Source organism: Spea bombifrons, chromosome 2, assembly GCF_027358695.1.
Source record: "Spea bombifrons isolate aSpeBom1 chromosome 2, aSpeBom1.2.pri, whole genome shotgun sequence".
Lineage (NCBI taxonomy): Eukaryota > Metazoa > Chordata > Amphibia > Anura > Pelobatidae > Spea > Spea bombifrons.
In genome coordinates, this window is record NC_071088.1 from 124,419,413 (window position 1) to 124,445,479 (window position 26,067).

Sequence of the window (26,067 nt, forward strand, 5' to 3'; positions counted from 1 at the left end):
GAAACGTCTGGGTGATCCCCACAGTTAACGTATCCCTATTGTGGCGGCTCCAGGAATCAAGAGTCCGCTGATTGAGCCCATAAACAGGTTAGTGTGCTAAGACCACGTTATGTGAACTGGAAAGACCCTTGGCGTGAGTATTAGTGATTATTATTATTACAGCTTCATCCGCACTACCGAGTGATCTGATCTTTGTTGTTAAGGGGTTGTGCAACAATGTTGAGACCTTTGTTGCATACATGAGTGATGCTTGAAAATATATTTTACTAATAATCAATCAAATGTTACAAGGTTCCTGCATTTTAATCTCTTCTAGCATACATCCTAAGTATCCCTCTTTAAGAGGAACAGTCCCTCTTTGGGAGCCGATCCCTGCCCCTCTTTCCTCCTCTCATGTCCTTGTTTTCCAGGGACTCAGAATGTTTGCTGGGTATTAGTGTGTCAAAGTGTTGTACAGTAATACAAGCAGTAGTGTGTATACACACAGCAGAAGTGCATTCATTAATATTAAATCATGTAACTGAAACACAATGCCCTTTCATTATGGATGCCTTACATCGCCTATCAGTAAGTCACAGAAGAAGTTTCGTTAAAGGTCTGTCTTCCCCGTCTACGCTCCTAACCACTCTCTGTAAAGCAGAAAAGCTCTTTTTTCCATTTGAAATGTTGTGAGGAATGTTCCAGAAACCGGGACAGACTGAGATTAAAAACGGCACTAAGGCCAACTGGGGGTAAATGACGATAACCGCGATCACACCGTACGCCCGTACACCGGTGCATATTGCACCGATGAACGTACGCTAAAGGACAGGATCTGCCACACCAATATAATTATGTACGAGGCACTGGCCCTCTGGGCATTTGCCCAATGGCCAGTCCAAGCCTGTCCAGAAATCATTCGGCCAACTTGTGACAAGTGTTTGCAAGATGACTTTTAAATCACACAGAGTTTAAATACACGTAAGAACAGTCAGAATTGTTCCATTTTTAGGTTTGGATGAGTTACGTTTTAAATCCCTTGTCTTCCAACACATGGACGGACTGAAAACTAAGACTCAAAACATCGTTGTCACAGACATTAAGGAGACCCATGAGGCCCAAGCTTATATACCGGTATATGTTTTATGTTCTCTATCTTGGCAGCCCTAGACCAGCCATTGGGCACACTTTGCAAATGCCTGGTGGAGTGCTGGCCGGCAGCCCCACACACTGGCCCGGTGTGCCTCTCCAGCGTCAGATGGGGTGCGCGGCCACTGGCTGGATATACCCAACTGCACAGTAACAGAGCAAAACACGAGGGGTGCGAGTGTTCATATCCAGATGTCATCCGTACTTATGTCATCTGGAGGCCACCGGCCTTAAAGTGCCAGGGCCACCTCGTCGTTGCCAGTCTGGCACTGTACTTTGGGAAAAAACCTGATGTGGGCTTGAAAATCACCAAAAACAGAAATGGAGAACTTTACGGCAAACCATCTCTGTACAGTTTACAAGCAGGGGCGTAACTAGAAACCTCAGGGCACCAGTGTGAGAATCTGTTAAGGGCCCCTCCCACCCCCAACCCATCTATCCCTTTCTCAGGATCTACCCACTCCCTCCCTACCCCCCCTTTCTCAGGATCTACCCACTCCCTCCCTACCCCCCCTTTCTCAGGATCTACCCACTCCCTCCCTACCCCCCCTTTCTCACGATCTACCCACTCCCTCCCTACCCCCCCCTTTCTCACGATCTACCCACTCCCTCCCTACCCCCCCTTTCTCACGATCTACCCACTCCCTCCCTACCCCCCCCTTTCTCACAATCTACCCACTCCCTCCCTACCCCCCTTTCTCACGATCTACCCACTCCCTCCCTACCCCCCCTTCTCACGATCTACCCACTCCCTCCCTACCCCCCCTTTCTAGGTCACTTACCGTCAACTCCTGTGTTGGGAGCGTGAGGCGTTTGTCTCGGGTGCCGGCGCTTCACTGCTGACATATGACCCGAGACAAACGCCTCACGGTCCCAACACTGCACTCTGGGCAGCGCTGAGGCAGGCGGCGGCAGCAGCGGCAGGGAGCGAAGGCATCCTGGATTTCTGTCAGTCAGGGGGGCCCAAGAGTTGCCGAGCGGTCGTTTTCAGCAACCGCTCTGCACTCCTTGGGCCCCACTGACAGTCGCGACCCCTGCGACCCCGGTAGTTCCGCCACTGTTTTCAAGACAAAAATCATGAATATCTTTAAGAAGCCATTTTTTGCCAATTAACAAGAAATGCTATATATTTCTCACAGGTAGATTTCTGTAAGATTTTCCTTCTCATTGGTTGAATTATATTTATTAACCTGTTTGTGCATCAGGTGGTGTGATACGCCATTTTGTTTTTTATATTTTTGTTCAATTATTTATAAATACTTTTTTCTCTTTTTTTTCTGTATAGGTCCCCTAAAATGAACTTGGCTGAGATCTGCGATAATGCTAAAAAGGGAAGGGAATATGCCCTCCTTGGAAATTACGATTCCTCGATGGTTTATTACCAGGGTGTCATCCAACAGATCCAGAAACACCTGCAGACTATTAGAGATCCTGTAGTGAAAGTCAAGTGGCAGCAGGTGAATCCTGTGTTCCATGTTTAGTACTGTTATTTTTACTGTTCTTAGTTTCTTTTTTCCCTGTAACTTTTTCTATTTGGATTTTATAGCTCAATTAAGTTTCTTGTTAGGGTGATCCAGCTCAGTCTCTTGGATTTGTTCTACAGTAAGAATCATTCTGGTCACTGACCTAATGGGACACTCCGGCTGCTTTAATGCATGTGATAGGTGTGTGGTCCCTTTAAATTCTCATGTGGTCCATTTTCCAAATGCACGGGGGATTCTGTAGAATGCCCCCTCCCCAAATGACTTGACAGAGATGCATTCGGCTGAACGCTTCTCTTTGCATGTGAGGAAGTCGGCTCCAGCGTTGGCTTTGCATGCAGGAATCTGTTTAGATGTGTAAAGTCTTCCCATTGATTTCAATTAGAGCACTTTACTGTCAACTGATTGGCTGCCTAAGCTGTCAGTAACAGGAATACTCCAATTGATTTCATTGGAAGCTCAGATGCAAGACATTTTCCATTTTGTAAAAGAGGGTTAGGGTTACCCACACAGTACTTAAATATGCATTATTATAGTTTAGAGGTGTCCGGGACATTAAACTGTCCCTCTGGTATTTGTAAGGGATCCACATTTTCCTGGTAAATTAGAACATAGTAGTTTAGATGTGACAAGACTATCAGGCTTTGTCTAAAACTGTACAGTATTCTGAGAAATGCTATAGAATGCCTGTTCTTTTATTATTTTACCATTTCTGCATTTAATCGAAGTCTTGAAAGTTCTTATTTCCCTTTTTTCTTCCAGGTGTGTCAGGAGTTAGCGGAGGAGTATGAACAAGTTAAAGTCATTATAAACACACTAGAATCCTTCAAAATCGAGAAACCTGCCGAATTCCCTGTTGCATTGCAGGACGAGCCTGTGAAGGATCCAGCCGTGTGGCCTCCCCCTGTCCCAGCAGAGCACAGGTGAGTGTCCATGCAGCGTCTATCATGTACGCGTATACAGCTCATATCGTTTGTGACGCCAGTCTCTGCTCTGTTGCTTCTTTTTCTTTTGTACGGTTTTATTTTTGTAGCTGGAGGCGGTTTTGATTCTTGGTGTGTGCGCGCCTTTGTTTGAGGTTGAAATAAATGTCTAGGGATTGTGATATTGCAAGTCATTGTCTTATGTTCTGGAAGCTATAATCATCTTCGAGGCACCGAGATGCCTCCTCGTCGTATGAGATTTTCTCTTTTGCTGAAAAAACTTGTTTGCTCACATAGAGACCTTGTTTTGATTTTGAGATATTATAGAATTTGAGTACAAGGTGTAGGTTATGTGCATGTATTGGCTGCTTGTGCATGATAGAAGTCTCATTGCTATGTTAAATATATATATGATTACTAACGGCAATCGCACTCCTATCATGCCCAGGCATAACCAGATTCCAGCATGTACTTGATTACTTGGCATGATAGGAGTGTGATTGCTAACAGAAATCACACTTCTATGATGCCCAGGATCCAGCATGTACTGGCTGCCTGGGCATGATAGGAGTGTGATTGTTGTTAGTAATCATATATATTGAATATAGCAATGACACTCCTATCATGCACAAGGAGCGTCTCAGTCTGCACCCGAATCGTTCATACTCACAGATACCTGAGCCTCTCAATCAGTATGTCATGTTGGTATCCATAATTGATTGCGTGTGACTGAAATAAGTGCATCTTTTAATAATAGCCAAGGTTTCGTAATCTAATCTAATACTGCATAAAATGTGATCTAACCCCGTATCACTTTTTTTTTTTTTTTTCTGATTTATAACAAAGTATTATTACGGGGCATGCCTGGCCACCGTTGAGAGCAGCTGCTTGTTAGGAGAGGTCCGGCTATGAGGCGCTTTAAAGAATGAATTTCGCGATTCATTCCAGCTACCAACAAGTTTTTAGTGAGCAGAACTCTTAGACACTGGCATCATCTAAACAAAAGTGCACTTTGGAAATCAGAACAGCTTTTTTTACCTAGAAACAGGAAGAACTCACAAGCCCATAATCTTCATCTATTCTAGCACTATACAGAGCTCCTTCAGCAGAAGTATTAAACTCAGGCTTTAGCTCCAACAGTTTCCCTATCACTGATGGCACCCGACAGGGCGGCCCTCTATCTCTGCTAATTTTTGTCCTGGCCTTAAAACCATTGGTCCTTAGAAACATAAACTTGGGCTGTTTGCAGGCGAGACTACGGTGGCTACCTCAAACCCACAAAACTCTATTTCGCCGCTCAAATGCATTGATTAAGGCTGTACTCATTAGCACTTTTTCTGATGATCTCAATGTGAAAAAATGGTCATTTCCATCCATACTCTCCTGTGGGCAGCTTGTACACAACTCATCAGTCCGACCTTTTCTGGATGTACAATCTTACTTTGGAATCATCCTATTTTTTCCTACATAAGAATTAAACATATTCTCCAATCTGTCATACTGAACCAGTCCAGTCCGACTTCTCATGGAAAGTTTGCCTCTGCCTCCGCTCATCCTGCGAGATGGAGCTTCTGTGTGTATTCTACACTACCGTAACAAACCAATCTGACAAACTCATTTTGTATGGTCCAATGGGAAATAGAGCTGCAAAAATGTTCCAGGAGGACCAATGGGCTGTAGCTACCAATGTCCAGATCACTGGGAGTCAATAGGACTTTTTTATTTTATTTTATTTATTTTTACATCTAGTACTGATGAGATTACAGAAAATATACCCCAATGCTTCACGGAAGAACTGCAACAACAGAGAAACAATGTTACATATAATATTCCTGCAGAAAACCTAGATAGTTTACAATCCAATATACCCCTACATGCCAGACCTAGCTGAGCCTGGATTAACCGAGACCACACTGTCTGGTCTACCCATATAACACTTCTTTGGGTTAGGTTAGGTTTTTTGCAATCAGAATACAAGTTAATACCCTTTGCTTAAGAGTATCCCTTTTGATTGCCTTCAGGGATTTAACTGTGTATTTAATGTAGCTGTTCTTGGCTGCGTTGAATTTACAGCACGGGTTCCCTCTTTGAGTTGTAGCCTTGATCTGTCCTTTCTCACTCTTCTTCCTCATGGACCTATATACATGCCCAAAATACATACACAACACCTCTCTGAGGCTGTATGATACCATACCTTCTAGAAGCTCAATTGAGCAGGGCCCTCCCTTATGTCTTCTTTCTGTAAATCCAAATTGTTATGCTATACACAACTTGTAATGATCTGTTTACCAATTGTACAGTGCTGCGGAATATGATGGTGCTATATAAATATATTACACGCATTAAGAAACATTAATTTGAAAGGGTATAAACAAAATTCCCTTTACAGCCATACATAGTGTGTTTTGTACTTTTTACAAATCCGTTTCAATATTTCAGGGCTCCTCCGCAAGTTAGACGTCCCAACAGAGATTTAAGACCCTTGAGAAAAGAATCTCCATCGGTCCAGCCTCACGGACCTGTCGGGAAAGCCCATCCCATTTCAAAAAATGACAAGTTCCCTAACCGAGCACGTGGTAAAGACGATAAGGTAAGAATAAATGACTAGAAAAAATATGTTTATCAAGTTCTAGATATCTAGATGCAGTATGTTTTTTATGTGACTTCTTTTGTTTATATAAAATACTTGTGTGGATAAAGTACTTTGTAAACCTTCCTGATGAGGACATCTATTTAGAAATGTGTACTTCTTATAAACACCAAAATGTTTATTTGCTGAAGCTGGAGTTTTAGGGAGGGTTTGCATGATGTAGTGCATTCCTCAGTAACCTTTTGCTAAAAAAGGACTTTGGTGAGCCTGTTATACTTTGAATTAGTGAGACTTCTCAAAACTCCACCACACCAGCCTTTCATTATTTATACCATCCGACAATCATGTTTTTTGTTTGTTTTGGGGGGCACTGGCCCAGATACCTCTTACCTCACTGTCCTGCTTTTGCATTTGAATGGAGTCCTCTGCAGTTGCAGCACAGACCTCCCTTGTAGACAACAATGTATTCTCACCTAGGCCAGCGAGGCCAAGGACCGTAAAACTGCTGTGCCGCTGCTTAAGGGGCTAGTTACAAGGGCAAATTTACACCATGAAGGTTCTGCTGAGCTGCCCCAACCTCCATAGGATTCATTACAAAGCACTGCACGCCTTAAAGAGACCCAGGACGGGTATACGATGTCGCTGTGATTATGGTGGTCGTGGAGAAGATGGCTGGGTCGCTGCCTTGCATCAGGCCTAAGGCAGCGCCCAAAGAATACTTGTCACTGATTGTAGGTCTCTCATGAGACTAGCATTCTGAAGTGGCTAGTCAGCTGTGGTAGGTGGGTAGCCGCACCTGATGGACCCTCCCGCCTATGGGTTATACCACGTTCCTCAACACGGGTATCCCAGTTTGAACACCTACAATGTTGAGGGGTATGATAATGCATAAATAAATGGGTCAGTAGTAAGCAGAACTCCCCACCAAACTCCTGCTTTAGTGAATAAACCCCAGACCTCTCCTTCATTAGTATATTATCATATTACTGGAAATGACATATTTGTAAAAATAAAATGTTCAGGCTGCAGGAATATTTAGTTAGGATGAGGATGGTTGCTCATTAGTGTGTTGATTGGCAAGCAGAAAAAAAGAGGCCGAACAGCAGGTTCGCTTAGCAACAAAGTGTCAGCAAAAGCTATGCGGTTATTTTTGCTATACTGATCATTTTCACAGACTGCATAGCGGTCCTGTGGGGGTTGCCGGTCCTCCTATTAATGCCGTGGCAAATATATGTTTATTTAACCCATCTTTATCTCTGGGGGTCTGCTGTAAAGTGCTCCAAGGAAGATATTTTTTATGACATTTAAATAAAATAAAGATCCTAGTCCTGCAGCTACCTCTAAAATACTCTCGGGACTTAATTACGCAAAGGTTTCTCTTCAGTTGAATACGTCTTGCAGGCAGAAATGTAGAACGTGCGTAATTTAGTGCTCCTCTCTGATATCTGAAAACGATTATAGACATAGACATAGCTGTGAAGATTCACCGTAGTGTTCAGAGAGACTATTCCACTCAGATGGCAGCGTATCAGAAACAAACGATTCAACAGCAGATGACGACAGTCCCGGGCCTATCTGCTATAAAATCACAAAGGAGTTCTGCCTTCATAGTGCTAGCGGTTAAAAAAAAATCTCCACAATTTTCTTAAAGATAAATTGAAAACATCCCACTAGCAAAGGCAAAACACGTCCAGTCTGTTTAGTCCATCGCTTGGTCATGCCATTGACATGTGAAACGTGTTGGGCTTTGAGTAGAGGTGTATTGCTATTGCCATGCGAGTTGATCTGTTGGTGGAGCAGAACCACTTCAGCTTAGGAATCGCAGCTCTTCTGATTCAGATGTGTTCATTTTTGATTGACTATTTTGATTGACTATTCTTAAAGTGATGAGTTACTGCCCATTCTTGATCCAAGGAGAAATCTGAAATAGGTTAATTTTTGAGTGTTTTTCCTTTTGGATCAAAGCAGGAAGGATGACTGTGTTTTTTTCCCCAAGTTGAATTACTATGTTACTGTGTAACACAGTATGTAACATTGTGTGATATTTCTGAATTTTAATTAATTTCTTGTTCAATCAGTAGTTATACTTCTGTACAAGTGGGAGTTACAACAGCAACAAAACAAAAACAGTGGACAATAGTCTCCCCTTCCTGGCAGGTTTGGAATAAGATATAGCACCTATTTAGTTAAATCTGCTCCAAAAAGGCATTACTTGTTACGTTGGTCACTAGATGGCAGGCAAAAAGTAGCTTTGAAAAATATACACACGTCGTGAGAGTGTAGCTTTTTGAAATTCATACTCTATTCTGAGGACAAACCTGAGATAAAGAGATTTTTTTGGTCTATCATAATTTTAACTTGACAGGGCTATAATAGATAATGTTTTTCACTGCTGGCTAATGGAATGCCCTGAACTTACCCAATAATTACCGGTAAATGCCATGTGCGGCATACAAGTAGCTAAATGCCTTAACCGTTGCACTGTCCGAGTGGGATGCGCAGTGGAGTGTTCCCGGGGTATGGTACCTGTACCTCTTGGGGTAATTCTGATAGGGGTCAGAGTGGTGGCGGGGTATTTCTCAGTAGCACTTGACGTATGTGATTGTACAGATGAAAGATATGAAGCATACAGTCACAAAATCCAAATGATGGAAAAAGAAATCCTTCATGGCTCAAGGATGACAACTCATTTTACATGGAATTCACTTACAATTACGTTGGTTTAGTAACAGCCATCATATAGAGCCACATTTGACAGCGAACCACTATGGTATTCTGCTTGTTGTCCACCCTCATTTCCATCTGAACCTTATAACATACAGTCGTGTGAAAAAAGAAAATACACCTCTCTGAATGATATGGTTTGTATCAGAACATAATAACAATCATTTGTACACCTTTACTGCTTCCATAGGAATTAAGATGCTGAGTAGCAGACAGGTGCTGCTTATCAAATGCCATTGATTAATCGATCATCAGCAAGCGTGACCACCTCTATAAAAGCCAAAGTTTTAGCAGTTTGCTGGTCTGGAGCGTTCAGGTGTTTAACACAACGCCAAAGAGAAAAGATATCAGCAATAATCTTAGAGACGCAGTTGTTGCTGCCCATCAACCTGGGAAGGGTTATAAGGCAATCATTCTACAGTGAGAAAGATTATTCAAAAGTGGAAACCATTCAAGACAGTTTCCAATCCTCCCAGTAGTGGACTTCACCCCAAGGTCAGACCGTCAGACTAATATTTAGACATGATATCTAAAACCATAGAATTCAAAGAGGCTGTACTTTTTCACGCTACTGTATATCCCATCTATCTGATCGCTGATTTCCATGTCTGCTCCTTTTGTACCACTTTAAATCTCTATAACTTATTTATAAGCCTTTGTGAGATAGGTGCCCCTGAAATAACAGATTATAACATAAAAATAGTCTTCCACATTTTATCAAAAGTGAAAAATAGTCAATTGTTAGGATATTTTTTTGAGCATTTGGTACAATTTAGTAGTCTAAAGTGTAATACTGATTCAGACTGGTTAAGGATCATGCATCAGCCAATCACTGGCAAGAAAACACTCCCATTAACATGGGAAGACTTTCTACACATGGTGGTCTCATTGGACCATTGGAAAACCCATGCAAGCCAGTGTTTGAGCTGGCCGCCGAAACAAATCTCCTACAAGCCAAGGAGCTGGGGGGGGAATGGTGCAAATACATAGAGGAGATTCTGATTAATTGCTTCGATGCCTTTACACGGGGGGGGTAACTTTAAAGGTGACACTTGGCTGTAGGATAAATTGAATGGTGCATAGAAGTGTCCCTTTAAAGTCACATCAAGTGTGCTTCAATCAAAAGTAGCGATTGTCTCTTAGAAGACTGAAATGCCACTGATTTATGGTGTACTAAGAAAAAAACTGTTAGCAGAGCTCTCATTTAATTTGTTAGGAGGATCAATCGCTTAAAAACAACACAGAAATATTTAAGAAGGTTTTTTTGTTCCGAGAGAACAATTTACCAGTACCCGCTTTTGTGTCACATGACGATTAAATGTTAATGGCAATTAGGAATAAGTCAGAATCCTACATGTTTTGAAGCGTTTTTGGTAAGAGAGGTTTTGGTATCTACAATTAGGAATAATTGAAATGATGTCAACAGATTAAAATGTATCATTGTAACCATAGTTTGATAAAATAGTTTGATCTAGTTCAATAATAATTATTTTTATTATTTTGTAAAGAAATAACAGCTTTCTTTAATTCAATATTATACGGCTGTATATATCATCAAAAAAAATAAAATATTCCTATTCTTTCTCATAGGACTTCTCCATCTTTAGAGCTAAGTTGATCTTGAGCGATGTAGCACATCTTGATATTCATGTTAGATGTATGGGACTTTCCCGTTTTATCAGAAGCAAGGCTGAATGGGGGAAATAATTTATATTTACCGGGCGCAATTTTTGTTCAATGCATAGGATCAGACTCCTGACCCTGTTCTGATTGGATCTTAACATCAACATGATTAATTTATTAAAATTGTTTTTATGTTGTGTATCTCTTCCACCCAACATTACTTAAGATGTCTTGAGGTAAGTTCCATAAATATCTGAAGGTTCTTTACAATATCCTGATTTGCAGAAGAAATATCATGAATTGTTTACATTTTATCTTTTTTAGGGCAGGAAACCTCACCAGGATGCTGGAGGAGATAGTGAACTTAGAAAGTTTGATGGTGCTGGATATGACAAGGATCTAGTTGAAGCCTTAGAAAGAGACATCATATCCAGGAATCCCAATGTGCATTGGTAAGTTGTTGTTTTTTTTATTTGCTAATATTTGTAGTAATATTTCTATTATTACTCATAATAACTGAATGAGAATTTAGTCTTTTTTTGTATGTCAGTGAGGGCACCATCTCTACGAGATCAGATTGATTTTCAAATTCAAACAAGACTGTCTCGGCCTGAGTAAATCCAAAATGCAAGGCAGGTTTCCTCTGGAGAAGGTAACCAACAACCCCAGATGTACAGCTTGGCCTTCACAGGCCTTGTCGGCGACCTCTGGTTGGCATCATGAAGGTATAACGCATGATAACCTTCTCAAGTTCCTTCTCACATTTTCTGGAGCTCGATTTGGCTCTAGGAACTCTAAAAGGAAGAGCAAGGAAAAGATAAATATCTTCTAGATAGAAGGTGAAATAATCACTGGATTTAAAACCTTTTAGAACCCGAAAAGTAAGCGCAGCATGGGTATGTTAAATGGGTAAATACATAAAATTATATTTGAAGGTGTGTGTTTGAAAGGTCATAGTAATTTGACTTTCTATTGGCTCATACCCTTTACTAGGCTCTTTTGCGTTAATTTTTTTTCTGCAATAATTTAAAATTTTGCGGTGAAATTAAAGGAATGCCTTTTGTGTTCCAGTTAGAGTGGCTACATTAGTAAAATCAGATAAAATGTCTAATATTAACGCCGTAGATAAAAAGCTTGAGTGGAGAGCAACAGGCGAGTCGGCTATTATAATGTGAATTAGCACATGCAACCGCACAATTTGACAAATTAGAAATTATGTCCTTGAACACACCTGGAGAATGAAAGTAGTAGCCCTGGGGAGAAATAACTCCCAAGTCACAGGAAATGGAACAACTTTGAAATGATTATGTAGTATTTGCAATTGACTTAAGTTGCTCTAAAAAACATCCCCTTTCCAAGTTTTTGAATCTACAGATTGTGCTGCTCCTTATAGTAACATGACGGACATAGTCCTCTCATAAGTGCCAAGACAGGTATTGCTACTAAACCGTGTCTTCTAATCCTGATTTATTTGGTTTACCTGCGTATTTTCAGCCTGCTTTCCATCATCAGAAAAAAATATTCAAAATCATTCATGCTATTTTCAAGAACAAATATCCCATCATTTAGTATGTAAGAATTAGGGCAAGAAAATCAAAGAAAAATGCTTTTCACAGCTTTATATGTTTTTATTTTGTATCCAGCTGGATTGTGGCATGGGAGGCTCAGTTTTTTCAGGGATGGGGAGGTATCCTGCCTTAGGTCAGGTGTAGAGTAGCGTCTCCCATAAATATCTCACTGTTGTCTAAGCTGTCATAGTGGCCCCAGGGTGTCTAGCTCTGCTTATCACACAGCTGTGGCCTCTGCTGTTAGTTTTCTGTTTCTTGCCTTAGCTGATATGCAGTTCATTTTCCCCATTGTTATTTCTTTGTGTCCTTTTTATTTTTGTAATTGCTGGAATCTTGTACGCCTGCCTTACAGTGTGTTTGGTATTACTGGAGAAAATATTAAAGGTACATTCAAATTCCCTGATACCCCTACTAAAGGAATGCGCATTAAAGTACCAACTATTAAACTTCCAAAATAAAAAAAAATGCATTCTTCCTCCATGATCTGAGATTTCTAGCCATTGATTGGCTCCTTGAAGCTGTCAATCAGTTGCAGGGAAGTGCTCCTATTGAGATCAATGGGAAGCCGTTACACATGGGCACTGGGGTCTAAACAGACCCTTGCAGCCAGCGTTCACCACAGCCTGTACTAGAGGTGAGTTCCGCACATGCAGAGAGATGCATTCGGTTGAATGCATCTCTTGCAGGGTAATTTAGCTTGGGGTTAGGGAAGGGGGCAACTACACCTGGGGGGTTTCTACAGGACCCCCATTCAACTGCAAAGCAGACCACACGAAAATGTAATGGGACCACGCACTTATCGTGTACGTTCATAAAGTTAATCTGAGGGCTGAAGTGTCCGTTTTAACGCTCTTATAAATTACAAGAAATGATTTTGCCTGCTTGAGCTATTTTATTTTATCTCTTTCCCACATGGATTACCAGGTGTAATCCTGGTTTATCCCCCCCACCCCCGGATGATGTGCAGGATAGTACAAGTTGCCCTAAGCCTAATTTTTTTGTCTGAACAGGAAAGTGAAAATCCTCAATAAAATGCTTCACATAAAGCAGGTATCATAAAACCTGTAAGCCATGATGCCGGCAAATCTGTGGTCTTTTGAAAACTGTTACAGGCTTTAATGATTAGTTTTTAGCAGAATAAAGAGATCTTTAAGCTGACAAATCCAGCAGGACTACGTGTGAATTTAGATTTCAGTTACTGCATCCACATTCATTTTTTTGTGACATGCTATTGGTGAAAAAAACACATTAAAATTATCGTAAGTTAAGTCTTTAAAACACCCCTTATTTTTACCATCTCTAAACCCCATCTCAATGAGTTTTATATTTTTTTTCTTGTGGAAATTGAGGGATTCATCACGACAACTTATAACATAATATTCATAGTAATAACATTGTATCCCCCTCCCTGCCCCTTGGGGTGCCGATTTCTTCCCTGCAGATAAATGTTGTATATTAAAGTACTTTAATATGTATTCTTCATGGTGGGCCTGTGTGGTACCTTATCCACTTGTACATTCATTATTTTATGTTTGGCTACTTCTATTTTAATTCCAAATCTTACAATTAATTAGGGAAGATATTGCTGATCTAGAAGAAGCAAAGAAGCTATTGAGAGAAGCAGTGGTCCTTCCAATGTGGATGCCAGACTTCTTCAAAGGAATCCGCAGACCCTGGAAGGTAAGGGTTCTTGTCCTTTATATTTGTATTAGTATTTTGGTTTTAAAATCTTATAAATACAATCCATCTTTCCATTTTTCTCTTATTTCTACTAAAGACATTCTTGTTTTTAATGAAGGACCAACCACATTGAGCAGCTTCTGCAAGAAGGGCTGACACTGACCATTATAATGCATTATGAGGTCGGTAATATGGCTGCCACACTGACCTTCTCTTATAGAGGGCAAGTTCAGCTCTTCTTGAAGGAGCCCACTAGGATTACTTTTTAATTCTTAAACTCCGCAGTAGACTAATGGCATGGCATACGAACCTCAAGCTGCTGGGAAATGTTGGTTGTCATATCTTTCATATCTGTTTGTGGCTGTTTGAGCTACATGTGATCATTTAAAGAAAGCTAGTTTTTATTTTGCAAATATACTGTATATCTTATACTATATTGACAAGACCCCCTCCAAGCAAAGAAAAAACATTTAATACTACATTTTTATTTCACAGGGTGTTCTAATGGTTGGACCACCTGGCACAGGCAAAACTATGCTTGCTAAAGCAGTAGCTACGGAATGCGGCACAACTTTCTTCAATGTTTCCTCATCAACGTTAACATCAAAATACAGAGGAGAGTCGGAAAAGCTGGTCCGCTTGTTATTTGAAATGGTAAGTGATGCTGCTGTAACATTTTGTTCTTTGGTCCTTTAATCATAAGTTGAGTAACAGATGACCATTAATGGAGAACATTCGGTCATGTTTCTAATGGGATGCCATGGTAATATGGATTTTTTTCATGATGACACACAAAGTTACAACAAAGGGTGGACAGTCCTGGGGGTAATAATTTAGGGATTTAGCAATTTAGGTAAATAACAAGTGGGCAAGTTTAGGACAACTGTTTTATGTTCATGATTGGATCTAAAATGGTACATCTGGTGAAGCAACTATCCAAAGATAAACTACAGAAGAATCTCCTACAGAGGAAAAGAACATGGAAGTGATTACTTCTTATGACTTAAAGTCCTATTACAACGCAGGACGAAATGCAAGAATGCTAGATTGTTTAGCAGATAATTAGTAATAAAGAGGCATTGGGTTTACGGTGTTTTATCGCTCACTGGTTAGACCTCACCTAGAATATTGTGTGCCGTACTGGAGAGGAGACTCCATCTCCAGAATGATATTGACATTCAGAGTGAGTTAAGAGAGCTACTAAAATGGAAGGAAGTTGCAAGGATGTGTTTATAAAACGCCAACATTTCAAGCTTGGAGGGAAGGTGAGAAAGAGGACAAATACTTTATTGTATAACCAATTACGATATAAATCTGTTGTGACTAGGAGCAAAAATTGAGGTCTTACAGCAGGAAGGAAGAGACTTGCAGAGTAGGCCAGCCAAACGGCTCTTATCTTCTGTCGAAATGTGACTGTCCAGCTTTGAAGCGATTTAGATGATCACAAGATATTTTTATTAACTTGCACTTATGACCTAAAAAATGGATATATATACGAGAAGCGATTCATTGTGGTTTTAAAAATCTGTGTTAAGTCATGTTTTTCCCTACTTCATATTCTAAATCCAGTTCCCAATTCAAATTCATATTCTAATTGATTGCTTCTGCTGAAAAGTGGAACTATAGTAGATATTTTATAACGCAAGAACAAATTTATGACTGTATAGAGAGTTACCACAAGTGTTCACTCTTCGGGAATCTGTGCTCGGGGCTGTGTTTATTTCCCTTTGCTGCACTAAAAAAGACAGCTTTGTGTAACCACAAATTCGAATCCTATACATTCTAATTTGGTAAAATGTCTGTAACCTGCAGTATTAAAGGAGAGCCTCTGTCACTCATTTTGTTAAAAGATTTGAATACAAGATTTGAAGTGAGTGTGAAAAATATGGTGAAGTCTGTTTATCAAAAATTAATTTGTGTCTCAAAACTCGGGTTATACGCCCAAACTCCTCCATTCTTCCTTACTATTACTTCTTCACGTATACCTGAGAGATCAACTCACAACAGGATGGTTACCACGTTCACTATACATAAAATGAATGTATGTGAATAATATTTTAAAGTAGCTTGTCTGTTTTTTAATGTTTTGGGGTTTCACTAAAGGTGCCCTTTTTATTCCCGGTAGATTATCTAGCTTGATGTTTATGGCTGCAGCCCAGTTTTATTTTTTTTCTCTATACGCTTGCATTTCATTTCATTTCCTTTCTCTTCAGGCAAGATTTTATGCGCCCACAACCATTTTTATTGATGAAATCGACTCCATTTGCAGTCGAAGAGGCACATCCGATGAACATGAGGCAAGTCGCAGAGTCAAGTCGGAATTGCTTGTTCAAATGGACGGTAATTTTCATAACTCTTTATTTCTTGCTACATTGTGGTATAGTATATATCCCATAGAAAAAAAAATAAGAAGCGTAAATCCATGCAGTCTGTGGAAAAGGAGGCAATGCGGTGCAGTATAATACACAGTACAATAAATGTGCAGTTTTTGCAACTTAAAAGGGAATTTGAGGACATGGAGGGTGTGTATAAGTATGTCTGACTAAATACATACATTATACCATTGATTTTTCTAAATAAAATATGTTTGCCTCTTAGCCCGTCAGTTAGTCTGGCATACCAATGCCAAATAGAGGAGGGTGCTGGGTCCCTTGCTAATTCCAGCCTCGACAGGGAAAACAACTGTAGATAACTATATTAATCTATCTAAGCCATTACTGACACTTTATTATGCTCTGCTAATTTTTGTCGTGTTCATTTGCTGTATTGTTGAATTATTACTTTTTTTTTTCTTGCTCCTAACTTGAAATCCATGTTCCAATACCCCAGGTGTCGGAGGCGCCTTAGAAAATGATGATCCGTCAAAAATGGTTATGGTTCTGGCTGCTACCAATTTCCCGTGGGACATTGATGAGGCTTTAAGAAGAAGATTAGAAAAGAGGATCTATATACCTTTACCTACAGGTATAATGGCAAAAACTGTTTTGAGTAAACACAGCAATTACTGTATGGATTGGCACAGTTTCCCTTAAGCTTTTTTCAAAGTAAATGTTTTCTGTCAGCAGCGGGTTATATAAATCTTTGCAGCTTTTGTTCTTGTGTTTTAAGGCTGTTTATCGCAGAAGAAGGTGTCACAGACACATTCTTGCAATGTGTATTGTATTGAAATTTACCCCATTCATAAAGCCATCCTGAACCCAAGACAAGGGCTGAGTAAGACCTGAGTTTTAGATCAAGATGGGCAGACTAGATGGGCTTGAACGGTTTTTATCTGCTATGTTTCTAATTCCTTTATAGATTATCTAAAACCTTTAGTTTCCACAGTCCAACATTTACCTTAACATTGCAATATCAAGTGTAATTGAGCAAAAGTAAACGCCAAAGATAAAGGATCCATGTTACTACGTTCCCGATTGGTACTAACCTAGCTATCATTTTGATAGACCTTTAGTCTTTTATGCTTCACTGCCACTGAGAGATTTATCCACCAGGTTCAGTGTTAGTTGATTGGGTTTAAGTGATTTGTGATCTTTTTATGGCTCAGCATTTGTAGTGTAAGGTCTAAGGCCCCATAAATCTTGACTTTTCTAGGTTCTTCATGGTTCTTCATGTGGTCTTCAAGGCTTATATTTTACATGTAACACTGTGAATGCTGGACCATAGGTTATTTAATTTATTAAGCCTTTATGTTCTCTGAGACTAATATGGAAATATCTGTTTTTACTATTGGGTAGATACATTCTTAGGCCTCTTATCAGTACTCGTGTGCAGACAAGAAGGGCATACAATCAGGATCATATCCTATTGGCACTGAAGTAATTTAATTATGCCCTGTTTTACATGTTGGTATCAGGGTGCTTCAAACGGTTGATAACTTGCCAGAACCAGGAGTTGTAGGAAAGCCGGAACATTTAATCTAACTATAATAATTTATTTATTGTACAGGGCCAGCTTGTCCCTTTCCATAAAATAAATTCACCATAAAAATACTAGTAATTTGACTTTCTGTTAATAAATGGAGACCATTATGATGTTTAATTGTATGGAAATATGCTATCAAAGTGATAAAATGACTTATGGCAAATGTAACTGATTTAAATTTCAAAAATATATTGCCAAATTTTGTTTTTATTCTATGAAATGGCACATTTGCTATAATTTATGTAAATAATTGTAGCCTCAGTCCCACAGACTGTTTAGAAATTGGTTCTCGTTAATTTAGTATTCAGACTGATAGACATGGATGTTTATCATTATGTAGAGTTTATATTCACCTCAAATTAGATGTTGCAAAGGCGCAGACACCAGTACAATTGTGTGCCTCTGACTGACATTTCAAGGGGGAGTCCCACTGTGGGGGGGGGATTTCTTTGAGCAAGTACAGTGCTGTGTACAATGATATATTTTAGCGTTGGTAAAAAGTGGTTTGGCCCAACAAGCTTCCTTCACATGCAGACCGGGAGGCTGCCATTGTTTTCAGTCATGTGGTATTGTGGATGACCTTCCCTGCTCAAACACCACACTAAGCTTGAAGCCCCTCAATTTTCATACAAATGTCAAAAAAACCTTCCAAGAACATATCCACACAAGCCAAACAAAGAAGCCGTTTATAATAATCACCCTGGGTAATATTATCTCCTTAGCTACGGTTCTTAAATGTTAAATAAAGGAAGAAGGGGTCCATTTAAATTACAAAACTGCGTAAAGTAATGAAAAATCGTCAAGTAGGTACTCACAAATACCCAAAGCTGAAACAGTGCTCGATAATATTTCTAGATGATCCATGAACGCTGCTTTACTCCAAAAAAAAAGGGAAGAATAAAAATAACCTTACATTTTTTAATATAGCACAAGCAGATCCCATAGTGGACAGTGAAAATATCTGTGAAATACACGTTAATACCTTTTAAAACATACTGGCACAGCTTCTGGGAGCTTTCAACGTATTAGAAATGCATGCTGGTAATTTAGAACCACGGGAACGCTCTCAGCTGGATCGATTTGTTTCAATAATCACTACAAAGGACAATTTCCCAGGAATAATAAGAAAATCAACCCTCAAATATGGCGCCTACCCTTTGAGATTTGTGTTACCAAGGACTGTCCGCTCAGGTCATGCGTTTTCTGCCAACGGCTATGTTTAAAGTGTAGCAGTCCAAGTATCCCGCCATCCTTCACTAAGGGTGTTTCATTTCTCTGACTTTGATCATCGAGACAATCCAAGGTATTAGAAGAAAAACACTTACCGGTATTTATTTTTTTAGGCAGTGATGTTTTTATCACAGTTTTCCAGTTTTTCTTCGTCTGTCTTATTTTTTATGCTTCACTGGCAGCAAATTAATTATACTTGTCAGCTTACACAGAGAAGCAACACCAGAATAAGGTGATTTAAATAAGAAATGAGAGCGTAATACAGCAGAGTATACAAATACTATAAATTAAACAAATAATAAAATCAGTCATTAAAATGGCATGTGCACCTATTCTCAGGCACAGGCAAAATGTAGCAATTCAGCTTCGAAAATGTATAGAACAAAAAAAAATCTTTGAGAGCGAACCCCTCTAATTATTTACTTTCTTTAATGGGTCTTTGATATTACTGGATGTTTACAAGCAAAGGTTTGTAAAGTTTTCACAAGATTATTGGTATTTGAAAGCTTTTGCAGTGTTTAACCCCTTGTCTTTCCAAATGAGACACATGCCTTGGCTTGAAGGCTTGTGTCATTGTAATTCAGATGGTCTGTCTTTGTAACTACTCTGTCTAGACTTTGGCTATATCAGAATGCAGCAGCCTGGTCATTTGAATTAGGATTTCCTGACATGCCGCAGATATTTCATTCCCAGCTCTGATGCGTTCTGCCAATATCAAGGAGTCTTAAGCTATCTGTAAAATTTAGTGTGGCACAAATGTTATGTATGGTTTTTAAAGGTAAACGAATGATCTTCCAGAAGCTTGATGTATTTTGGATACTGGATGTGAAATTACAGTTGAGTTCTACAGCAATACGCTTGGATCCAGAATGTACAATCCAGACAGCCATCACGACATATGTTATTAATTCCCTTTCCCATAATATCCTTCAAGTTCAAGGACGTTTACTACCAGACGGGAATAAAAAATCTAAATGATGGTAGCTTCGTGTTCATCTTTCACCTAGGACCATTACTTGCGCTGCAGGGTCTGCATGTAAAATAACTTTTTCTTAAATAGAATGGAATATCCTTCCAGAAATGGTTAAACTAATTCTGTTACCAATTTTGATAGTCTCACGTTTATTAGAGCACCTTCCAGAAAATGTCTTATGCAAGTAGGCTTAAAGTAACCCAACGTGATGCCTAAGCTAGTGAAATTTCTTTTAAAGATATCCCTTTGAGTTATGTAGGGCCATCTTGTACCGTCTTGCCTAGAATGTGCCCTGGGGCGGAACCTTCATGAAGCATTAGTGAAGTCCATGAAATATTATATTTTACTACAACTCTCTATATACGGTAGTAACTAAGCACCAATGCATCACTAAAAAGTCAATTAAAGCATGTAACCGTCGTGAAGAGTAGGCAAAAAGACAAAGACCAAAGATCTACACTGATAAAATACATTAACGCTAGAGAACAGACGATATGTGCAGCTCATACCACCAAGAATCTGGCTTTATATTCCCCAATGTGAAATTGCATCGAATTGTACAGTAAATAATGTGCTACCTGGTCAGTTGCCCGACCAGTCCTGTTAAGGTCCCTGTCTTCCAATAGTGTAACTGGCTATGATCAACGTGTTTCTCAGCCTACACGTTAACATGCATGCAGTACATTAAAAATTCCACACCATGGTCATTGATCACAGAAGAGAACCAAGTGCTTGATCTCCTGTTTCCCTGCTGTCTGATCTTTCACAGCTGGTAGCCCCCTCATAAAAGTTCTAGAAACTTATTTTTTTCACAGGCTTGTATTGCAGTGTTTGCATTTAGGAGACCTATCAGTGAGAATGTTCCTCTCGGATGATGATAACCTCACGCAAAAAACATTGCAGTGATATTAAAGAACATCCCAGAATATGTATTTCTAAATTCAGACTACTTAATGATTTTCCCCTTAGCAGTGGGATTACTGCATTGTTACGGTACGTGAAGTACCGCAGAAGGAACATTGTGTAATAATGTGTGTGGTCTCTCGAGTCCTGGCTATCAAAACACATTACTTGTGCCATTTCCTTAATGCATTTGGATTGGAAATCTATAGGTGAATTGATCTTAAAGTCAAATCCACCTAACATGCAAATTGTCTCGAATTTTCTTTTCTGACTGTTGCACACCAACACATACTAAACTCTAGTAACATTATTTCAAGAGATTAAATACGATCATCCCTGCCACATGTTCTTACTTCCTTTATTTTTCAGTTTATTTTCACAGTATTCTTGGCGACGCGTGTTTGTTTATTTGTAAATACAACGCTGCCTTTGTGAAAAATGTTGAGTTAAAGGACCTTGTAACATATTTCTGTTTTGTCTGTCACAGCGAACGGAAGAGCAGAGCTTCTTAAGATAAACCTCCGGGAAGTTGAATTAGAGGATGGTGTGGACTTGGAAAGCATTGCTGAAAAGATTGAAGGCTATTCTGGAGCAGATATAACCAATGTTTGCAGGTAGGTTTTTTCAATTTTGTTTTGAATAATTCCTTAAAACCTTTTCTTCTAAGGATTTGGGACATCTTTCCACTTGTAATCCGGGCAGTCTAATAGCTCTAGATGATACTGATCATTCACTTCTCTAGAAGTAGGTAGATAGATAGATAAAGATATATCATGATCCCTAACTCTTAAAAATAGTAACGGCAAAGTTAGACCTGCCATCTTTTAAATTATTGTAATCTACTCATAGTAGCCGTTTCCTTGTGCTCATACAAATACCATATTTTCACTTTTTTGTCTCTGAAACCAATGGCCCCCAAAATAAAAGCCCTGAAAAATATTAATGTACGTAATTTAAAAAAATGGAATTTAAATAACTATGTTAAAAAGGCTTAGTAGGCCTTATTTTTGTACAAAAACTGCAAATATTTATATTCTGGCATTCGATTTTAATTACTTATCTTTGTGCCATTGAATATTAATTGACTCACCATGGTAACATGACCTTTTTAATGTGTGCTTTTTCATGTACCCTACGGAGAATTGGTTATTTGTATTCGTTTGAAACTCAGGCTAGACTAAGAAATCGATTTATATGTCAATGACAAATGAACGCAATCATACAACTAATTGTAGGTTGTAAGTAGCATATTTATTAGAAGTCTTTCTAGATTTTTTTGGTGTTCTATTTTTAAGACATAAATGGATTTCACACTTTAATTCTGGTCGAGGTGGTGCTCAGTGGCAACTTTACATTAGTGGTCTGCACTTTAGAATAATAGTATTCTTTTAGGGGATATTTAGCCAGCCTCTGCCTATTGCGGTGCTCTAGGGCAGGCTGCAGGTCACAGAAGCCACCTTAAAGGAGAAGGAGGTCTGTGCAATTTCTTGACATTTGAGGTCTCGCGGTGGCGCTGAGCACATGACATGCGCTATGCAGAGACTAGCCACTAAGCCGATAACACGACCACTATGGAGCAGCACCCACCTCCACGTGCATATCCACCCAAGATAAGTGTGATGGGAAACTGCTTTTTAAAAAAAAAAAAAAAAAAAAAAACCTAACAAAAAAAAACTAATATTAATCACTGTTCAGTGAAGTCTATAAAGTTAAAATAGCATTAAATAGTTTTCACCATATTATCATCTCTCTTTTTTTAAATCAGTTTACATTTACAATTCAAAACTCGTACAATGTATATGTGTGTATATGTTCTAGATATGCACAACTGGTTGATCATTTAAACACAGACTGCACAATGCTAAGGATTTTACAAATGGTTTGTTTCTCATCTATTTCCGTTTCCATTCAAGATCATTACTTTAAAAAGGTACAATCTTATGTTCTAGAAAAGTAGCCTTTTGTAAATAATTGGATTTCAGAAAAAAAAATCCAACTATGCTAAAAGCAATTAATCCACTGGACTAGGTTTCTTGAGATGTAATTAAAATGTAATGTCTGGGGAAGTTCACCGGCTCGTAATAGTGTGTTTTTAATTACCATAAAATAATTTTGTGAAAAGTACAATTTTAAATTACTTTTATTACTGTGTATTGTGTTATAATGCGTATTGTGTTATATGAAATAGAAGTCATTAATGCTACTTATTTTCATCTGCTTGCTATGTTGTGTAATTTTATAATAGATTTATTGTTGTTGTTAAACGGTTCCTGTGTTTCTATAGGAAAACATAAGCTTTACTGAAAACTTTAAAATGAGAAAAATTAAAGAAATCCGGTTAAGATCCGAGAACTTAAAAGTACAAAACAGAATACACTCTTTTATCAGAATAAAATAGAACATTAAAGGTACACTCCAGCCATCCTGTTTAATTTAACACATGCACAGGTGCTTGGTCCCATTTTTGTGTTGTCTGTTTTGCAAATTGATGAGGGATTCTGCAAAATCCCAACATATGCATTTCTCACCTAATCGTCCGCCAAGTGCTGTGGAGTTGATGTGTTTGGACAAACGTATTTCCGATATATGCTGCGGGGGTGGGGTTACAGAATGCTGCGGGGGTGAGGGGTTACAGAATGCTGCTTGGGGTAAGGGGTTACAGAATGCTGCTGGGGTAAGGGGTTACAGAATGCTGCAGGGGATGGGGTTACAGAATGCTGCGGGGGTGGGGTTACAGAATGCTGCGGGGGTGGGGTTACAGAATGCTGCTGGGGTAAGGGGTTACAGAATGCTGCAGGGGATGGGGTTACAGAATGCTGCGGGGGTGGGGTTACAGAATGCTGCGGGGGTGAGGGGTTACAGAATGCTGCTTGGGGTAAGGGGTTACAGAATGCTGCGGGGGTGAGGGGTTACAGAATGCTGCGGGGGTTACAGAATGCTGCGGGGGTGAGGGGTTACAGAATGCTGCAGGGGTGAGGGGTTACAGAATGCTGCGGGGGTGAGGGGTTACAGAATGCTGCGGGGGTGGGGTTACAGAATGATGCGGGGGTGGGGTTACAGAATGCTGCTGCGGGGGTGAGGGGTTACAGACTGCTTCTGCGGGGGTGAGGGGTTACAGAATGCTGCTGCGGGGGTGAGGGGTTACAGAATGCTGCTGCTGGGGTGAGGGGTTACAGAATGCTGCGGGGGTGAGGGGTCTGCTGATTTCATGTCACTGATTATTTTAAAATGCATTCCTCTCTAGCGAGAGTCCCTTGAAGGTCACGTATACATAAAAACAAACCTAGGAATAGTATGTATGCTGCAGAATACCTGCATATACAAGCATTCGGGGGCCTTGTTTTTGTGGCAGCATTTCATTAACAGGGAAAGACATTTCCGTGTGAGACGGCTTGGAGTTTGATGGGTCTGCCCGTATTCATCAAGCTGCTATTGTACACTAAAGCCCACATACGTATACTTTTCATATTTCAAAAGCATAGAATGACAAGAATTTTGTAGTAAAGCTTTATCTGTTCTTCACAACATAAAAATAAAATGGTCTCGGACATTGTTTTTCAGAGATGCGTCAATGATGGCAATGAGAAGGCGTATCCAAGGCTTAACCCCCGAACAGATCCGCGCATTGTCCAAGGAGGAACTTCAGATGCCTGTCACAATGATGGATTTTGAGTTGGCTCTAAAGAAAATCTCAAAGTCTGTGTCAGCTTCAGACCTGGAGAAATATGAGAAATGGATGGCTGAATTTGGTTCCGCATAAGCAGAGGCACACATTGTCGGGGATAACAGTAACATCAGAGAAGCAATACACGAGGAGAACATGCCTGTGGCATTAACTTGTGATTCAGATAAAGTAGCAGGAGACTGTCGCCTTGGTCCTCTCAGATGTTGGACTCTGCAGCCCCATTTCGGTTACCATCTCATATTTAGGTAGCATGAGAGATGGATGTCTCACTTTCGATTACTTCCTATACCATTTCTATATGTATTCAACTCAATCCCTCAGTCTTCCCTCTAACTTCACTGATGTTTACATGCCCTCAGCATGTCCTGTGATGTCCGCTACAAAAAATCTCCGTACCTCGTATTGCTTTTCATTAGGAAGAATGTGGGATTCTAGCTTTCTGCAACCATGGACTGGTTTGGTTCAGGCTTGAATGAAGATCCTCATCTTCTGTCTTGAATGATTAGAGCACATCGGGAGGAGAAGCTTTAGTTGTTTTAGATAGGGATTTGACATTAAGGGCAGCCACCTTAGATTGGTACCTACACAAAATCTGTGTAAGGGCTGAAGAAGAGGTATGTTAGACTTGCATCTAATATATATTGTTCTTTATATTACACCAGTATATACCATATGTGTATTTATTTGCTAAAGCTCTTGCTTGCTACATGACATTTTGTTGAAATCTTAAATCGACCATGAATAGATTCTTTCACATCCCTATTGCTGTAATTATTGTCTTTAAATGTATCTTGTGACCCCCTTTCTTTTTTTTTTTTTTTTTTTTTACAATAACATATAAGACTAAATTAAAGTTAGAAAATGCTAACTAGGGCGATCAATATTGCTAATAAGACTGATTAAAGCTCACTGTTGTATTGCCTTTTATTAGCAGCAGCACTAACTGGAAAAAAACCATAAGTTTTTGTCATATTTCCTCAAAAAGGAAAGCATACTTTTGGCTTTACTATGACATGTATATAAGGTATATTTTAGTGTTGCTGAATGCCTCGACATGTATGCAAAAATATATGTAATGGCCGTTGTTTTTCTGGATTATCATATACATGTATCGATGAAAACATTTTTATGAATTCATGAATTTGCGTACAGTTTGTGCCCTTTTTAGTCTAAAATATTGTGGTGAAAATACAAATATACCGTGGAATATTACAAAGTTTCTAAATCTACGCTACTTTGGTATGTTGGTAAGTCTAATAATTGTCACCTGCCCTTTATACAGAACGGTTAATTTAAGAAAAAAAATCTCTTTTGGCCACTCTGATACAGGAATTTATTGTGTACCCTTTAAAAAATTCTTGAGTGAAGAAGAGGGGAAAAAAAAGCCTTCACTGTTAACCATCCAAAAATGTAAAATTTCTCTCTATGTAAATCGTTAAGAATGAACAAAGTTTTGAGATTGAACTTTTATTCTTTTCTTTGCCGTAGCTCATTCCACTACACACATTCCTGGCATCCTACGTGCTCAAGTGTGACAATTGGCTCATTATTCAATTGGATGCCAAGCTATAGGGCAATGCATTGGCACTCAAAGGGTTACATGTGAAAATATGCATTTTTGTTTGAATTTTTTTTTTT

The 26,067-nt window shown here is 39.4% G+C and overlaps 1 protein-coding gene across 1 annotated transcript; it reads left to right on the forward strand.

The window, feature by feature from the left end:
* KATNAL1 (katanin catalytic subunit A1 like 1) lies at positions 1-26,067 on the forward strand. The gene is made up of 11 exons (XM_053456374.1): positions 1-87; positions 2,414-2,585; positions 3,372-3,532; positions 5,972-6,122; positions 10,794-10,921; positions 13,612-13,717; positions 14,213-14,371; positions 15,931-16,057; positions 16,547-16,681; positions 21,232-21,358; positions 24,306-26,067. The coding sequence occupies exons 2-11, from the start codon at positions 2,424-2,426 to the stop codon at positions 24,502-24,504; spliced, it is 1,455 nt and encodes a 484-aa protein (XP_053312349.1). The 5' UTR covers positions 1-87; positions 2,414-2,423; the 3' UTR covers positions 24,505-26,067.